The 13,915-nt window shown below is 42.1% G+C and overlaps 1 protein-coding gene across 4 annotated transcripts in view; it reads right to left on the bottom strand.

Annotated features, from left to right (window-relative positions):
* MYH11 (myosin heavy chain 11) overlaps positions 1 to 13,915 on the bottom strand; it is a 145,060-nt gene that overhangs the window by 87,326 nt on the left and 43,819 nt on the right. For all 4 annotated transcript variants that reach the window (XM_037814262.1, XM_037814263.1, XM_037814264.1 and 1 more), the window contains exon 4: positions 5,963 to 5,990. In XM_037814262.1, coding sequence (XP_037670190.1) covers positions 5,963 to 5,990 — 28 coding nt within the window. The remainder of the gene's footprint in view (positions 1 to 5,962; positions 5,991 to 13,915) is intronic.

The following is a 13,915-nucleotide window of genomic DNA, read 5'->3' as shown; positions in this document are numbered from 1 at the left end:
AGACATCCCAAATGGTCACAATATGCCATGCTCTTACCAAATACCTAGGTCCCTACCTGAGAGTCTATGAAAGATTCACTCACTAAGTTTTATCTCTCAGAAACTTAAATCCACCAGAGTGTTCCTGTGCCAGACAAGTCCTAAAACCCAGAGGCAACAGCCTCTTTAAGAACAACAATCAGATGCAGCCCCCTTCCCCATACTGTTGACACCCCCTTTCAACATGAACAAGTTAGGGTGCTCACTGCCTAGACACCCCTGAAGATGGAGAAGTAGACTAAGGAAGAGGAAGGGGTAGCAACAAACAACATAAGATTTAACAAAGGTCTTTAAATGCAAAAAGGTTATAAGAGACAGGGAGGGACATTATTAAAAGGGACACTCCACCAAGAAGAAATAATCGTAAATATTTATGCATCTAACCAGGCTGCCCCAAAATACATGAGGCAAACACTGGCAAAACTGAAGAGAGAAATAGACTTCTCTACTATAATAGTTGGAGACTTCAATATACCACTCTCATCAATAGATAGAACATCAAGATAGAGGATCAATAAGGAAAGAGAGAACTTGAATAAAATGATAAATGAGCTAGAGCTAACAGATATTTGCAGAATATTATACCCCAAAACAGCAGGATATACATTCTTCTCAAGTGCTCATGGATCATTCTCTAGGGTAGACCACATGATGGGCCACAAAACAAGTCTGAATAAATTTTAAAAGATTGAAACTATACAGAACACTTTCTTGTATCATAATTGAATGAACCCAGACATCAGTAACAGGTGGAGAATGGGAAAGTTAACAAATATATGGATGTTAAACAATACACTCTTGAACAATCAGTGAGTCAAAGAAAAAAGTGCAAGAGAAATTAGTAAATATTTGGAGACAAATAAAATGAGAACACAATATATCAAAACTTAATGGGATACAGAGAAGGCAGTGTTAAGAGGGAAATGTTTAGCCCTAAATGCCTACTTTAAAAAGGAAGAAAGAGCTAAAATCAAAGAACTAACTTCACACCTAGGGGAACTAGCAAGCGAACAGTAAACTAATCCCAAAGTAAGCAGAAGGAAAGAAATAACAAAGATTAGAGCAGAAATAAATGTAATTGGGAACAACAACAACAACAAAAACCCACAGAGATAATCAATAAAACCCACAGTTGCTTCTTTGAGAAGATCAGTAGATTGATAAACCTTTAGCTACACTGACAAAGAAAAAAAGAGAAAAGATGCAATTAAATAAAATCAGAAATGAGAGGGGGGACATTACTACTGATCCCACAGAAATAAAAAAGATTATAAGAGGATACTATAAACATCTGTATTCCAACAAATTAAAAAACTTAGATGAAATGAACAACAGTGAACAACCTATAGTGTCTATAGAAGAAATAGAAGATCTCAACAAGCCAATCACAAGTAAAGAGACTGAATTGGTCATCAAAAACCTCCCAAGAAAAAAAAAAAACCCGGGATCAGATAGTTTCACAGGTAAATTCTACCAATCATTCCAGGAAGAATTAATACCAATTCTGCTCAAACTCTTTCAAAAAATTGAAGAGGAGGGAACACTACCTAACTCATTCTAGGAAATTAAGATCACACTAATAGCAAAGCCAGATAAAGACACTAGAAGAAAAGAAAATTACAGACCAATATCTCTAATGAATATAGATGCAAAAATCCTCAATAAAATAGATTGCAAATTGAATCTAACAGCACATTTAAAAAATTATACACCATGATCAAGTGGGTTTTGTTCCAAGTATGCAAAGGTGGTTCAACATAAGAAAATCAATTAATGTAATATACCACATTAACAAATTGAAGGAGAAAAACCACATGATCATATGTATTGACACAGAAAAAGCATTTGACAAAATCCAGCATCCTTTCTTAATAAAAACTCTTTGAAAGATAGGAATAGAAGGAAACTTCCCTAACACGATAAAGGGCATATATAAAAAACCCACAGCCAACAGCATACACAATGGTGAAAGACAAAGCTTTCCCTTTAAGATTGTGAACAACGCAAAGATGCCCACTGTCGCCACTGTTATTCAACATTGTGCTAGAAGTTCTAACTAGAGTAATTAGGCAAGAAAAAGAAATAAAAGACATCCAAATCCGAAAGGAAGAAGTAAAAGTTACACTACTTGAAGATGACATGATCCTATATTTAAAAAGTCCTGAAAAATCTATGATGAAGCCCCTAGAGCTAATAAACGAGTTCAACAAAATTATGGGATATAAGATCAACACATAAAACCAGTAGTGTTTCTATACACTAGTAATGAGCAACCTCAGGAGGAAATCAATTTAAAAATTCCATTTACAAAAACAACTAAAAGAATCAAATATCTAGGAATAAATTTAACCATGGATGTAAAGGACCTATATTCAGAAAACTACAAAATATTGTTTAAAAAACAAAATCAAAGACTTAAATAAGTAGAAAGACATTCCATTTTCATAGATCAGAAGATTAAATATATTTAAGATGTCAATTTTACCCAAAATGATTTATAGAATCAACGCAATCCCAATCAAAAGTCCAATGGCCTACTTTGAATAAATGGAAAAACCAATCATTAAACTTTTTTTGAAAGGGTAATGGGCCCTGAATAGCCAAAAACATCTTGAAAAAAGAAGAATAAAGTTGGAGGACTCATACTTCCTGACTTTAAAGCATATTACAAAGCTACAGTGGTTAAAACAGCATGGTACTGGCATAAAGATAGACATATTGATCAATGGAACCAAATTGAGTTCAGAAATAGGCCCGTGCAGTCACAGCCGACTGATTTTTGACAAGGCCGCCAAGTACACTCAACTGCGACAGAAAAGTCTCTTCAACAAACGGTGCTGGGAAAACTAGATATCCATTTCCAAAAGCATGAAAGAGGACCCCTATCTCACACCTTATACAAAAATTAACTCAAAATGGATCAAAGACCTAAACATAAGAGACAGGACCATAAAACTCCTAGAAGAAAATGTAGGGAAGCATCTTCAAGATCTTGTGCTAGGAGGAGGTTTCTTAGACTTGACACCCAAAGCACACGCAACAAAATGAAAAACAGATAAATGGAGCCTCCTCAAAACTGAATACTTTTGTGCTTCAGAAGACTTTGTCAAAAAGGTGGAAACGGAGACTACTCAATGGGAGAAAATATTTGGAAACCACATATCTAATAAAGGCTTAGTATCCAGAATATATAAAGAAATCCTACAACTCAACAATAAAAAGACAAACAACCCAATTAAAAATGGGCAAAAGACTTGAATAGACATTTTCCAAAGAGGAAATACAACTGGCTAAAAAGCAACATCACTAGCTATCAGGGAAATGCAGATCAAAACCACAAGGAGATATCATTTCACACTTAATAGAATGGCCACTATTAAGCAAACAAAAAACTGCAAGTGTTGGCAAGGAGTACAGAAATATGAACATTTAATCACTGTTGGTGGGAATGTTAAATGGAGCAGCCACTGTGGAAGACAGTTTGGCAGTTCCTCAGGAAGCAAGTATAGAACTGCCACATGACGTGGCAATCCCACTACTTGGTATATACACAGCAGACTTGAAAGCAGAAATGCAAACAGACATTTGCACACCAATGTTCACAGCAGCATTATTCCCAATTGCCAAAAGATGGAAACAACCCAACTGCCCATCAACCAATGAATGGATAAATAAAATGTGGTATATACACAAGACGAAATATTATTCAGCAGTAAGAAGGAATGAAGTCCTGATGCATGCAACATGGATGAACCTAGAGGACGTTATGTTGGGTGAAATAAGCCAGAAAAGACATGGTATGATCTCACTAAAATGAACAGATTATAATAAGTAAATTAATAAAGTTAAAATCCAGAATGTAGGTTACCAGGATATAGAATGAGTGTAGAAAACAGGGAGCAGATGCTTAATATGTGTAGAATTTTTAACTAGGTTGAATTTCAGTATTTGGAAATGGCTAGAAGTGATGGTAGCACATTATGATGAGTGTAATTAACAGCATTAATTGTGTGTAATTATGGTTGAATGAGAAAGTTTAGAATTGTATACATCACTAGAAGAAAAGCTAGAGGATAAAACACAGGACTGTATAACACAGTGAACCCTGTGGTGCACGATAACTCTGATTAATAGTAGAAATACAAAAATATTCTTTCACGAACTGGAACACATGTATGTCACTATTACACGTTAATAATAGAGGGGTATACGGGAAAAATGGACTACAGTTAACTGTAATATTTTAATATTATTTCATCAACAGTAACAAATGTACCTCATCTATGCTAAGGGTCAATAATGGGGGGGAAATGGGGTATGGGCTTTGTTTGTCTGAATTAATGAAAATGTTCTAAAATTGTTTATGGTGATGAACGCACAACTATGTGATGATACAGTGAACCACTGATTGTGTACTTTGGATGGATTGTACGATGTGTGAATACATCTCAATTAAACTGCTTAGAAGAGATAAAAAGGTGATTCCACTTAATGCGTAATATTAACTGAGTAATAATTTGCATGTACAGCCAAAGTCTTAATTTGGGGCCGAGTGGGTGAAGTCGGGGAGACTGGACTCGACCCCCACCTCCTGACCTCCTGCTCCCTCCAGCCAGGCCCGATGAGGAACACAAATTCTTTTCCAAACTTGCCTATGGCAACCTGAATCAGGGGCCTCAGACACCTTTCACAGCTTTACTCTCATGATCCTACTTCTGGAACTATCCTCAAAGATGAGCTCAGAAATCACAGAAGAGGTTCTATGAACAAAATTGTTCATCATGGGGTTTTTTTGTTTGAGGGGAAAATTAGAAACAACTTAAGAGCCTGACATCTGTAATGGGGGTGGGGGGCAGCGGTCAAGTAAATTACAATTCAATAAAGCCATGGAAAATCAGGTGATTATTCCAAGGGAATATTTGTAAATACCATGGAAAAATGATTTTGTTGGAATGCAATGAGGGAAAAAGCAGGAGAAAAAGTATGCCTACAGTTGGGATCATGACTACTGAAAACAGTCTAGAAAAAAAAAAATTTTTGGAAGTATTCCTGGTGCTAGACTTTAGGTGGTGGAGTATGGGTGGTCATTTCCTTTTGCTCATTTCTGGGTATTTATCTGCATTATTTTTTTATATATATTTCATTTTTTTCTTTTTTCTTCTGTACATTACTTTTACAGTGAAAAAAATTTAATATATATATGTATATATATGCACACGTATATAAAATTCTAACATTTTAATTTTTAAATTTATTTTGTCCTTCTGGCAGAATGGAAGAAAAGAAAAATGGGAGACTGAGGTAAGTCTACTGATTTGCCTAAAGCTGGGGTTGGCAAAATGTTCTGCAAAGGATAATAAATAAATATTTGAGCCTTTGCAGTTCAAAATGTCTCTTTCCCAACCACTTACCTCTGCTGTTATAATACAAAAGCAGCCTTAGACAACATGTAAATGAGGGCATGTAACATGTAAATGAATGGGCATGACTATGTTCCAATAAAACTTTATTAACAAAAAGAGGCAGGGAGCTGCCTTTGGCTTTGCTGATCCCCAGAGGTCTAACTTAGATCTTGTGATCTTGCTCCTATGGAAATACCCAGAATAAGCACATTTCATAGAGACAGAAAGTGGATGGCAGGTTACCAGGGGCTGGAGGGAGAGGAGGGGAAAATTGTTGCTTAATGGGTGCAGAGATTCTGTTTGAGGTGATAAGAAAGTTTGGGTAATGGATATGGTGATGGTAGCACAACATTGTGAATATGATTAGTATCACTGTACACTTGAAAGTGGTTAAAATGGGAAATTGAGTTGTATCTATGTAGCTACAATTTTTTTTAAAAAAGATCGCTGCCCTCATAGACATTTTTCTTTAATAGCTTGGATCCCACCTCCAGAAAACAGTGAATAGCAGCTCCACTTACGTGCATAGGATGGACTGGTCCTCTCGATCTGAGAACAGAAAGAAAAAAGAACCATGAATTAGAATTAGCTCCGAGCTAATTCTGGTCTGGTTGCAGCTCCTCCCAGGGCCTCCCATCTAAGCTCCTGCAGCTGGACCCAAGGGGGTGTCCAGGAGCCACCTGGGCTCCTTGCCCAGAGCACAAGGGCAAGACGAAAGCCAAGAGGGCAGCAAGCGAACCCTCCCCGGCAAGATGCTGGTGCCCGACTTGTTCTGAGACAGTGAGTGAGCATCCCAGCCACACCAGCTCGGAAGGGGTCCCGGGATACCCACCCTGCCCAGCTTGGGTCACAGCCAGAACAGACTCGGGATCCAGGCAGACTGGGGTCCCACTTGGCCCCTTCCCACCTCCTGGCCTTGGACAAATGTTTTTAACCTCTGAGAGTGGAGGCCCCTGGGCTGATGAGAAGGCCTCTGTCGCGGAAAGAGCTCGGGGGAGAGTGTTCCAGGCTAAGGCCCCAGGGAGGGAAGAGGAGGGAGGCAGCCATTTAGGACCAGCTGGGGTAGGGAGAGAGTGGCACCAATGAGGCGGTGAGTGGGGGACAGACCATTGTGGACCTCTGAGAAGGGGTGAGGCACGGTCTGACTGTTTTCCAGGAGACCCCTCCTCTGGCTGCTCTGTGAGAATGCACTGTGGGGACACAGGCAGAAGCAGGGGGACTGGGGAAGAGAGTCTAGGCCAGAAGTGATGGTCCTCGGGCCAGGCTGTGGCAGTGGTGAAGGGGACAGGTCTACAGATTCAAGAGATGCTTGGGAAGTGGATCCTCTCCAGGGAGACTTCTAAGCCATCCTGGGGGCCTTTTCATGCCTCAGTTTCCTTCTTGTCACCTTGAACCTTAGCACAGCTACGTCCTGGCCTGGGAAACAGACCTCACTCCCTCTCTTGGCTATTCCATGCCAGTCTCCCTAAGCTGCTTGATTCCCCAAAGCCTTTCCCAATGTCTCCTGGACCTTGGGCTTCTCGGGACATGTGTTGCATTTCCTGCTCACTGTCCTATACTTGGGAAAGGAGAAAAATCCCAGGCCCTGACAAACAGTGCTTCAAACCCTGCTCAGTCACCAAAGTGGTTGCGTGAATTTGGGCTACCCAGCCTCAGTTTCCTCAACCTTAAAAGGGTCAGGATCAAAGGCCATATGTGGGAAATGCCTGGCAAGGGGTGTGTCTGACCCATAGTAGGTGTTCAGTAAATGGCAGGTGTTACTCCTCTTGTACACAATGTGGGCTTTTTTTTTTTTTTCTTCTCAGTACTTTCATATCTGCTCAGCTGGAGGCCCCTCAAGGACAGGGACCATGTCAGTTTGGTTCATATTCTGAAAGGCACATAACAGGGTGGATAAGAGCCTGGGTTGTGGATTCAAATCCTGGCTCAGCCACTTACTAGCTGTGTCACCCTGGGTACATTGTCTAATTTCCCTGTGCCTTAGTTTCCTCACCTGTAAAATGAGGATACACTTGCTCTGTCTACTTCATAGTATGTGTAAGGTGAATGCTTAAAGCAACATGTGGCACAGAGGAGGCACTACGTAAGGGTCACATACTATTATATGGTATTTTCAGGGCCTAGCACAGTGTCTGACACCTGGCAGATGCTATGAAAGTATTTGTTGAATGAGTGAATGAACGAATGAATGTATGATTGAGTGGGCCGATTTCTTGTGTGTGTTGGGCTTCCCCATCAAGATCGTGTCTTTGGGTTTGGGGTTGGCTTCTTTAAAGCAGACATTACTGACTGTGGCCCCAGAGGGTGGAGCCAGATGCTGGAGCCCACTTACACCACTTTGGGGAAGATGGGGACAATTAGAAATCAGGACATCCTATCTGCCAATAGACAATGCCAGAGCCACAAGCATTTCTTAAACCCCTTCCCCTGGCTCCACCCCACTATCCCAATGCTTGGTTCCAATGAGAGAAAACTGCAACCTACACTAAGAAAAAAGAAGTTATGGCCCAGTCAAAGGAACAAATTTACACTTCAGCTGAAATACAGGAACTGAAACAACTAATGCTAAATCAATTAAAAAAGTTTAGGGAAGATATGGCAAAAGAGATGAAGGCTATAAAGAAAACACTGGGTATACATAAGGCAGAACTCGAAAGTTCAAAAAAACAACTGGCAGAATCTATGGAAATGAAAGGCACAACACAAAAGATGAAAGACACAATGGAGACATACAACAGCAGATCCCAAGAGGCAGAAGAAAACACTCAGGAACTGGAGACTAGGACACCTGAAATATCCTATACACAAAAGAGCAGATAGGGAAAAGAATGGAAAAATATAAGCAACATCTCAGGAAATTGAATGACAACATGAAATGTATGAATGTACATGTCATGGATGTCCCAAAAGAAGAAGAGAAGGGAAATGGAGCAGAAGCAATAATAGAGGAAATAATCAATGAAAATTTCCCATCTCCTATGAAAGACATAAAATTACAGATCCAAGAAGCACAGCATACCCCAAACAGAATAGATCTGAATAGGTCTATGCCAAGACACTTAATAATCAGATTATCAAATGTCAAAGATAAACAGAGAATCCTGAAAGCAGCAAGAGAAAAGTGATCCATTACATACAAAGGAAGCTTGATAAGACTATGTGCGGATTTCTCAGCAGAAACCATGGAGGCAAGAAGGAAGCGGTGTGATATATTTAAGATAATGAAAGAGAAAAAACGCCAACCAAGAATCCTTTATCCGGCAAAACTGTCCTTCAAATATGAGGGAGAGTTTAAAATATTCTCTGACAAACAGACAATGACAGAGTTTGTGAACAAGATACCTGCTCTACAGGAAATACTAAAGGGAGCACTGCAGACAGATAGGAAAAGACAGGAGTGAGAGGTGTGGAACACAATTTTGGGTGATGGTAGCACAGCAATCTAAGTACACTGAACAAAGATGACTGAGTTATGGTTGAAAGAGGAAGGTTAGGAGCATGTGGGACACCAGAAGGAAAGAGGAAAGACAAAGACTGGGACTGTATAACTCCGTGATACCTAGAGTGCTCAACAACTGTGATAAAATATACAAATATGTTTTTACATGAGGTAGAACAAATGAATGTCAACCTTGCAAGGTGTTAAAAATAGGGAGGTACTGGGGGGAAAATACAATCAAGGCAAATTAGATACTATAATTAATGGAAGCATGGTATTATGCTTCCCTTAATGTAACAAAGGCAATATATCAAAGCTAAATGCATGTAAGAGGAGCACTTAAGGGAGAGGTATGGGACTCCTGGCATTGCTGATATTGTCTGACTCTTTATTCTACTTTAGTTTAACGCTATCTTTCCTTTTGTTGCTTCCCAACTGTCATGTTTTTTTCCTCTTTATTTTTTCTTTTTCTTCTGTCTCTCTACCTTCTTTGACTCTTCCTCCTGCTTTGTAGAAGTGGAGATGTTCTTATGTAGATAGTGGTGATGGTGGTGAATGCATAAATACATGACTGTACAGGGAACCATTGATTGTTTACTCAGGACAGAATGTATGGTATGTGAACAAAACCATCTTAAAAATGTGTTGATGAAGAAACCTTGAGGACACTATATTGAGTGAAATAAATCAGACACATAAGGACAAATATTGCAGGGTCTCACTGATATGAACTAATTATATTATGTAAACTCATAGACATGAAATATAAGTTACCAGGATATAGAATGAGGCTAAAGAATGGGGAGCAGTTGCTTATTTCGAGCAGAATGTTCAACTAGGTTGAACTTAAATGTTTGGAAATGGACAGAGGTGATGGTGGCACATTGTGAGACTAACTAACAGTGCTGAATGGTGCGTGAATGTGGTAGAAAGGGTAAGCTCAGAGTCTCGTATGTCACCAGAAGGAAAGTTGGAGGTTAAAAGATGGGAATGTACAAAACAGTGAACCTTGTGGTGGACAATGTCTGTGTACAAATATTATAAATCTCTTTCATGAACCAGAACAAATGTATGACACCATAACTAGAAGTTAATAATAGAGGGGCATATAGGGAAAAGAATATACCTATTGCAAACTATATACTACAGTTAGTAGTATTTTAATGTTCCTTCATCAACAGTAACAAATAAATGTATTACACCAATACCTTGAGTCAACAATGGAGGTGGGGGGTGGTTAGGGGTATGGAAGGATTTGAGTTTCCTTTTGTTGTCTTTATTTCTTTTCTGGAGTAATGAAAATGTTCTAATAATTGAAAAAAAAACTAATTGTGGTGATGGATACACAGCTGTATGATGGTACCATGGGCAATTGATTATACCCTTTGGATCTTTGGATAACTGTATGGTATGTGAAAAATCTCAATTTTTAAAAAGTTAACTCAGGATGGGGCAGAGTGGGAAGAGATGGTGTGGTTGGAACCCAGGCAGAAGGAGAACGTTGTGGGGCTGGCCCAGACGACCTCCACTATTTTAAGAAATGATTTTGAGGCTGACTGATGGAAGGGCTATCTTGATCTGTGGGTTTCAGGGAGAAAGCTGTGCTTTCCCAGGAGCCTGGAGAGCCTGGGCCCAGAACACAAGAGAGTTATAGGATCAGATGCTTGTCTGGGGCCCTTTCTTCTCAGGCCCCCAGGGACAGGAGCAGGCTCGAAGGAAAGGCTTTCTAGAAGCCGACGGGGGGCAGCTCCATGCAGGGGGCTGCTGGGGAGACCTCTGGCCGGGGACATTCCCGTTGGAAACACACCTCAGAGCGTGGGAAGCTAACAGAGCATGGGGTATAAGCAGGAGAAAGGCTCTGCATGGGTACTGTTTGCTGACCCGTGAAGAGCCCAAGGAAACTGATTTCACGGGGCTTTCTATCTGATTCTTTCCCTGAGCCTGAGCTTGTGGTCTGACTTGAAAGAGAGCAGGGTTCTTGGAATGTGCTAGAGGTTTCTGCTCTTCGCGCTTCCCTCACACTGTTTCTTCTGCCATTTCTTCGCCCGCTGAATTCATTCTTGAAGCATCATCTTGGGCATCACTTCCTCCATGATGCCTTCTCTGATGCTACTCCTCTCTAGAGCTGAGATGGACCTTTTGTCTGTAGCTCCCTCCAGGGCTGCCATGGACAGCTGTGCAGGTTGTGCACTGCATAACTCTAGGGGGTATCATTCACATCAGTTGTAGATTTGCATATTTATTACAGCAATCTTCCAGCAGGTGGAGGTGAAGGGCCTTGAAAAAGGGGTGCCTTTTGCTAATTCTACAAAGGTGCCCCATGGCTCGGTGGTGGTCCTGGCTCCCATGGTCCCAAGGTTCCCTCCATCACTTAATCTAGCTGTGATCATGGGGTTTAACCCATCCACCTTTCAATGCTTTCTGGGGGAGAAGAGTAGGGATTACTTGGAATTTTAATGATTTATACTATTCATAATAGCCAAAAAAAGTGAAACAATCCAAATGTCCATCAACTGATGAATGGATAAACAAAATATGGTACATCCATACAGTGGAACAGGATTTGGCAATCAAAAGGAAAGATGTACTGATGCCTGCTACAATGTGAATGAACCTCAAAAACACCATGCTAAATAAAAGAAGCCAATCACAAAAGACCATGTGTCATATGACTCTGTCTGTATGAACTTCTTGGAATAGGCAAATCTACAGAGACAGAAAGTAGATTGCCTGGGGCTGGGGGTGGGAATGGGGAGTGACTAAAAATGAGCAGAAGATTTCCTTTTGGGGTGATAGAAATGTTAATCAGATTGCTGCGATGGCTGATGGCTGCATAACCCTATAAATTTGCTGATAGTGAATTGCACGCTAAAAGGGGACTAATTTTAAGTATATAAATGATACCACTATCAAGCTTTTCTTTAAAAAAATATCGTCTTAATTTTACATTGCCTCTGAATCAAGAGAACTGCTTCCTTAAGCTTCAGCTGGGTCGGTTAGGTTTCCAACAATCACAAAGTGTTTTTAATGCTTGTCCCACTAGCCCATGAGCTCCTGGAGGTCAAAGGCCGTGCATGGCCCTGGGTTGCACTGCCTTTCTCCTTCAGGAAGGTAGAACCACTGGCAACACTTATTCACGTAGCCACATATTCACTCAGCAGACAGAGTCTGAGCCTTCTTACATGCCAGGCTCTTAAGAACTACTACTTAGTGCTTGCTCCCCAGAAGCTGTATCAAGTGTGGGAGTCAGGTGGGCAAAGAAATGACTGCTGCCTGCCAGCAGTGCTCGAGTGGGCATATGGGAAGGTGGAGTTGGGTTTTGACACTTCCTGAGGGAGTCAGGAAGCCTGCACAGCTGAGGTGACAGACGGGAGGCATCCTAAGAAGTAGACAGACCAAGTTTATCCTCCTTTTACAGGTGAGAAATCCTCAGCTGTGGAGGAATCCCCAGGGGGAACACTGAGGCAGAGTATCCTAAGCCAAGGGCCTGGGGCATGTTAAAGCCCAGGGCACAGCCTCCAGCATCACTTCCCACTGGCCAAGCTTCAGAGCCCAGAGCCCTGGCATCTGGGGCTTCAGTTACCTCGCACAAGATCTGGCCTTGGAAGTGCAAGTCTCGGGTGAGTTTTCCAAGGAGATCAAGGGTTTCAGGCATCCCTCCCCCGCAGCTGGCCTGATGACTCTCGACTCTCCGGAGGCTCCCAGCTCCCAGCAGACCAGCTATTTCGGCCCAATCCCAAACACAAACTCATGGTTTATGGCTGGGGAGCCAGGAGCCTGCAGGCTGACCATAAAAGGAGAAAACCCGAGCTGGGGCTGAGAACAGCCCTGGGCTCACTGCTTCTCTTCCCTCCTTCCCAGGCCTTGGCAAGAGGGCAGCCTGTGCCTGCAGTGTCACCAGTATCCCCAGGCCGGTGGGAAATGGAGGAGGCAGCCTCCCTGGCTGCAGGAAAGTGGGTCTCACCCAGTGCACACACAGCGGTGGACACCAGAGGATTCTAGACGGAAAGGTGAATGTGGTCACGTAAAATGCCCATAGCAGGACTGCAATAAACGACAGCTGACCCTTGTTGCATGCTTGCCTTGACCCAGGCACTGCACTTCACACACACTGTCCAAAAGAACCCTCACAACCACTGTCTGAGGTAGGCACAATAATTATCTTCATGGGATAAATGAGGAAACTGAGGCACAGGGAATGCAGGCATTGGCAGAGCTGGGACTTGAACCTGGCTCCAGAGACCATGTCCTAAACCACTACCCTGGAGGGCAGGGCCCTTCTCTTTTTCCAGCCTTCCTCTCGCCTGCCTTCTGCCCCAGCAGAGGTGGTAGGAAAAGGCTCTGGGTAAGAGGAGAAACTCTGGGGGCTCACGCTGGACCCCGACAGGCATTTCCCAACCCCCAAGTAAGCCCCGGCGTCTTTAAAAGCAGAGCTGGATTGTAGGGTTCCACTTGTAAGAAATATTTAGCAGCGAGACAGAAGGTCAGCTAGAGGTTCCCGGGGCTGGGGGACATAAGCCAAGGGGAGTTAGGCTTAATGGGTACAGAGTTTCTGTTTGGGGTGATGAAAAAGTTTTGGAACTAGATAGCGGTGATGGTTGTACAGCTTTGTGAATGTAATTAATGCCACTGAATTGTACACTTACAAATGGTTAAAATGGAAAATTATGTTTTATATAATTTACTATAATACTTTAAAAAAAGTTAAAAAAAAAGCAGAACTAGCCAGTTGAGGGAGGCGTAAGGTACCGGAAGACAATACTCCTGGCAGCCTCTTGGGTCACTCCCACCCTCCTTCTCTCTGCTGCAGCCCCTCCAGCCTCAGGGGCCCCATCTCCTGCTCCCAGGTGAAGCTCACAGCCTGGGACAGGCCTTGGGATTTCACCCTCACAGCTCCGTGAACTGTTCCTCCATTGCTTCTACATCTGGTGGTGTGATGATCTGACGGATACTTGCCCTCTCCCACTAGCCCGTGCCTACAGTGGTGCCTGGCACCCAGGAGGCCCTCAGGAAACACTGTTGAATGAGCACAGGA

The sequence above is a fragment of the Choloepus didactylus genome, chromosome 21, assembly GCF_015220235.1.
Source record: "Choloepus didactylus isolate mChoDid1 chromosome 21, mChoDid1.pri, whole genome shotgun sequence".
Lineage (NCBI taxonomy): Eukaryota > Metazoa > Chordata > Mammalia > Pilosa > Megalonychidae > Choloepus > Choloepus didactylus.
The sequence above is the reverse complement of the archived record's forward strand: the minus strand, read 5'-3'. Positions and strand labels throughout refer to the sequence as shown.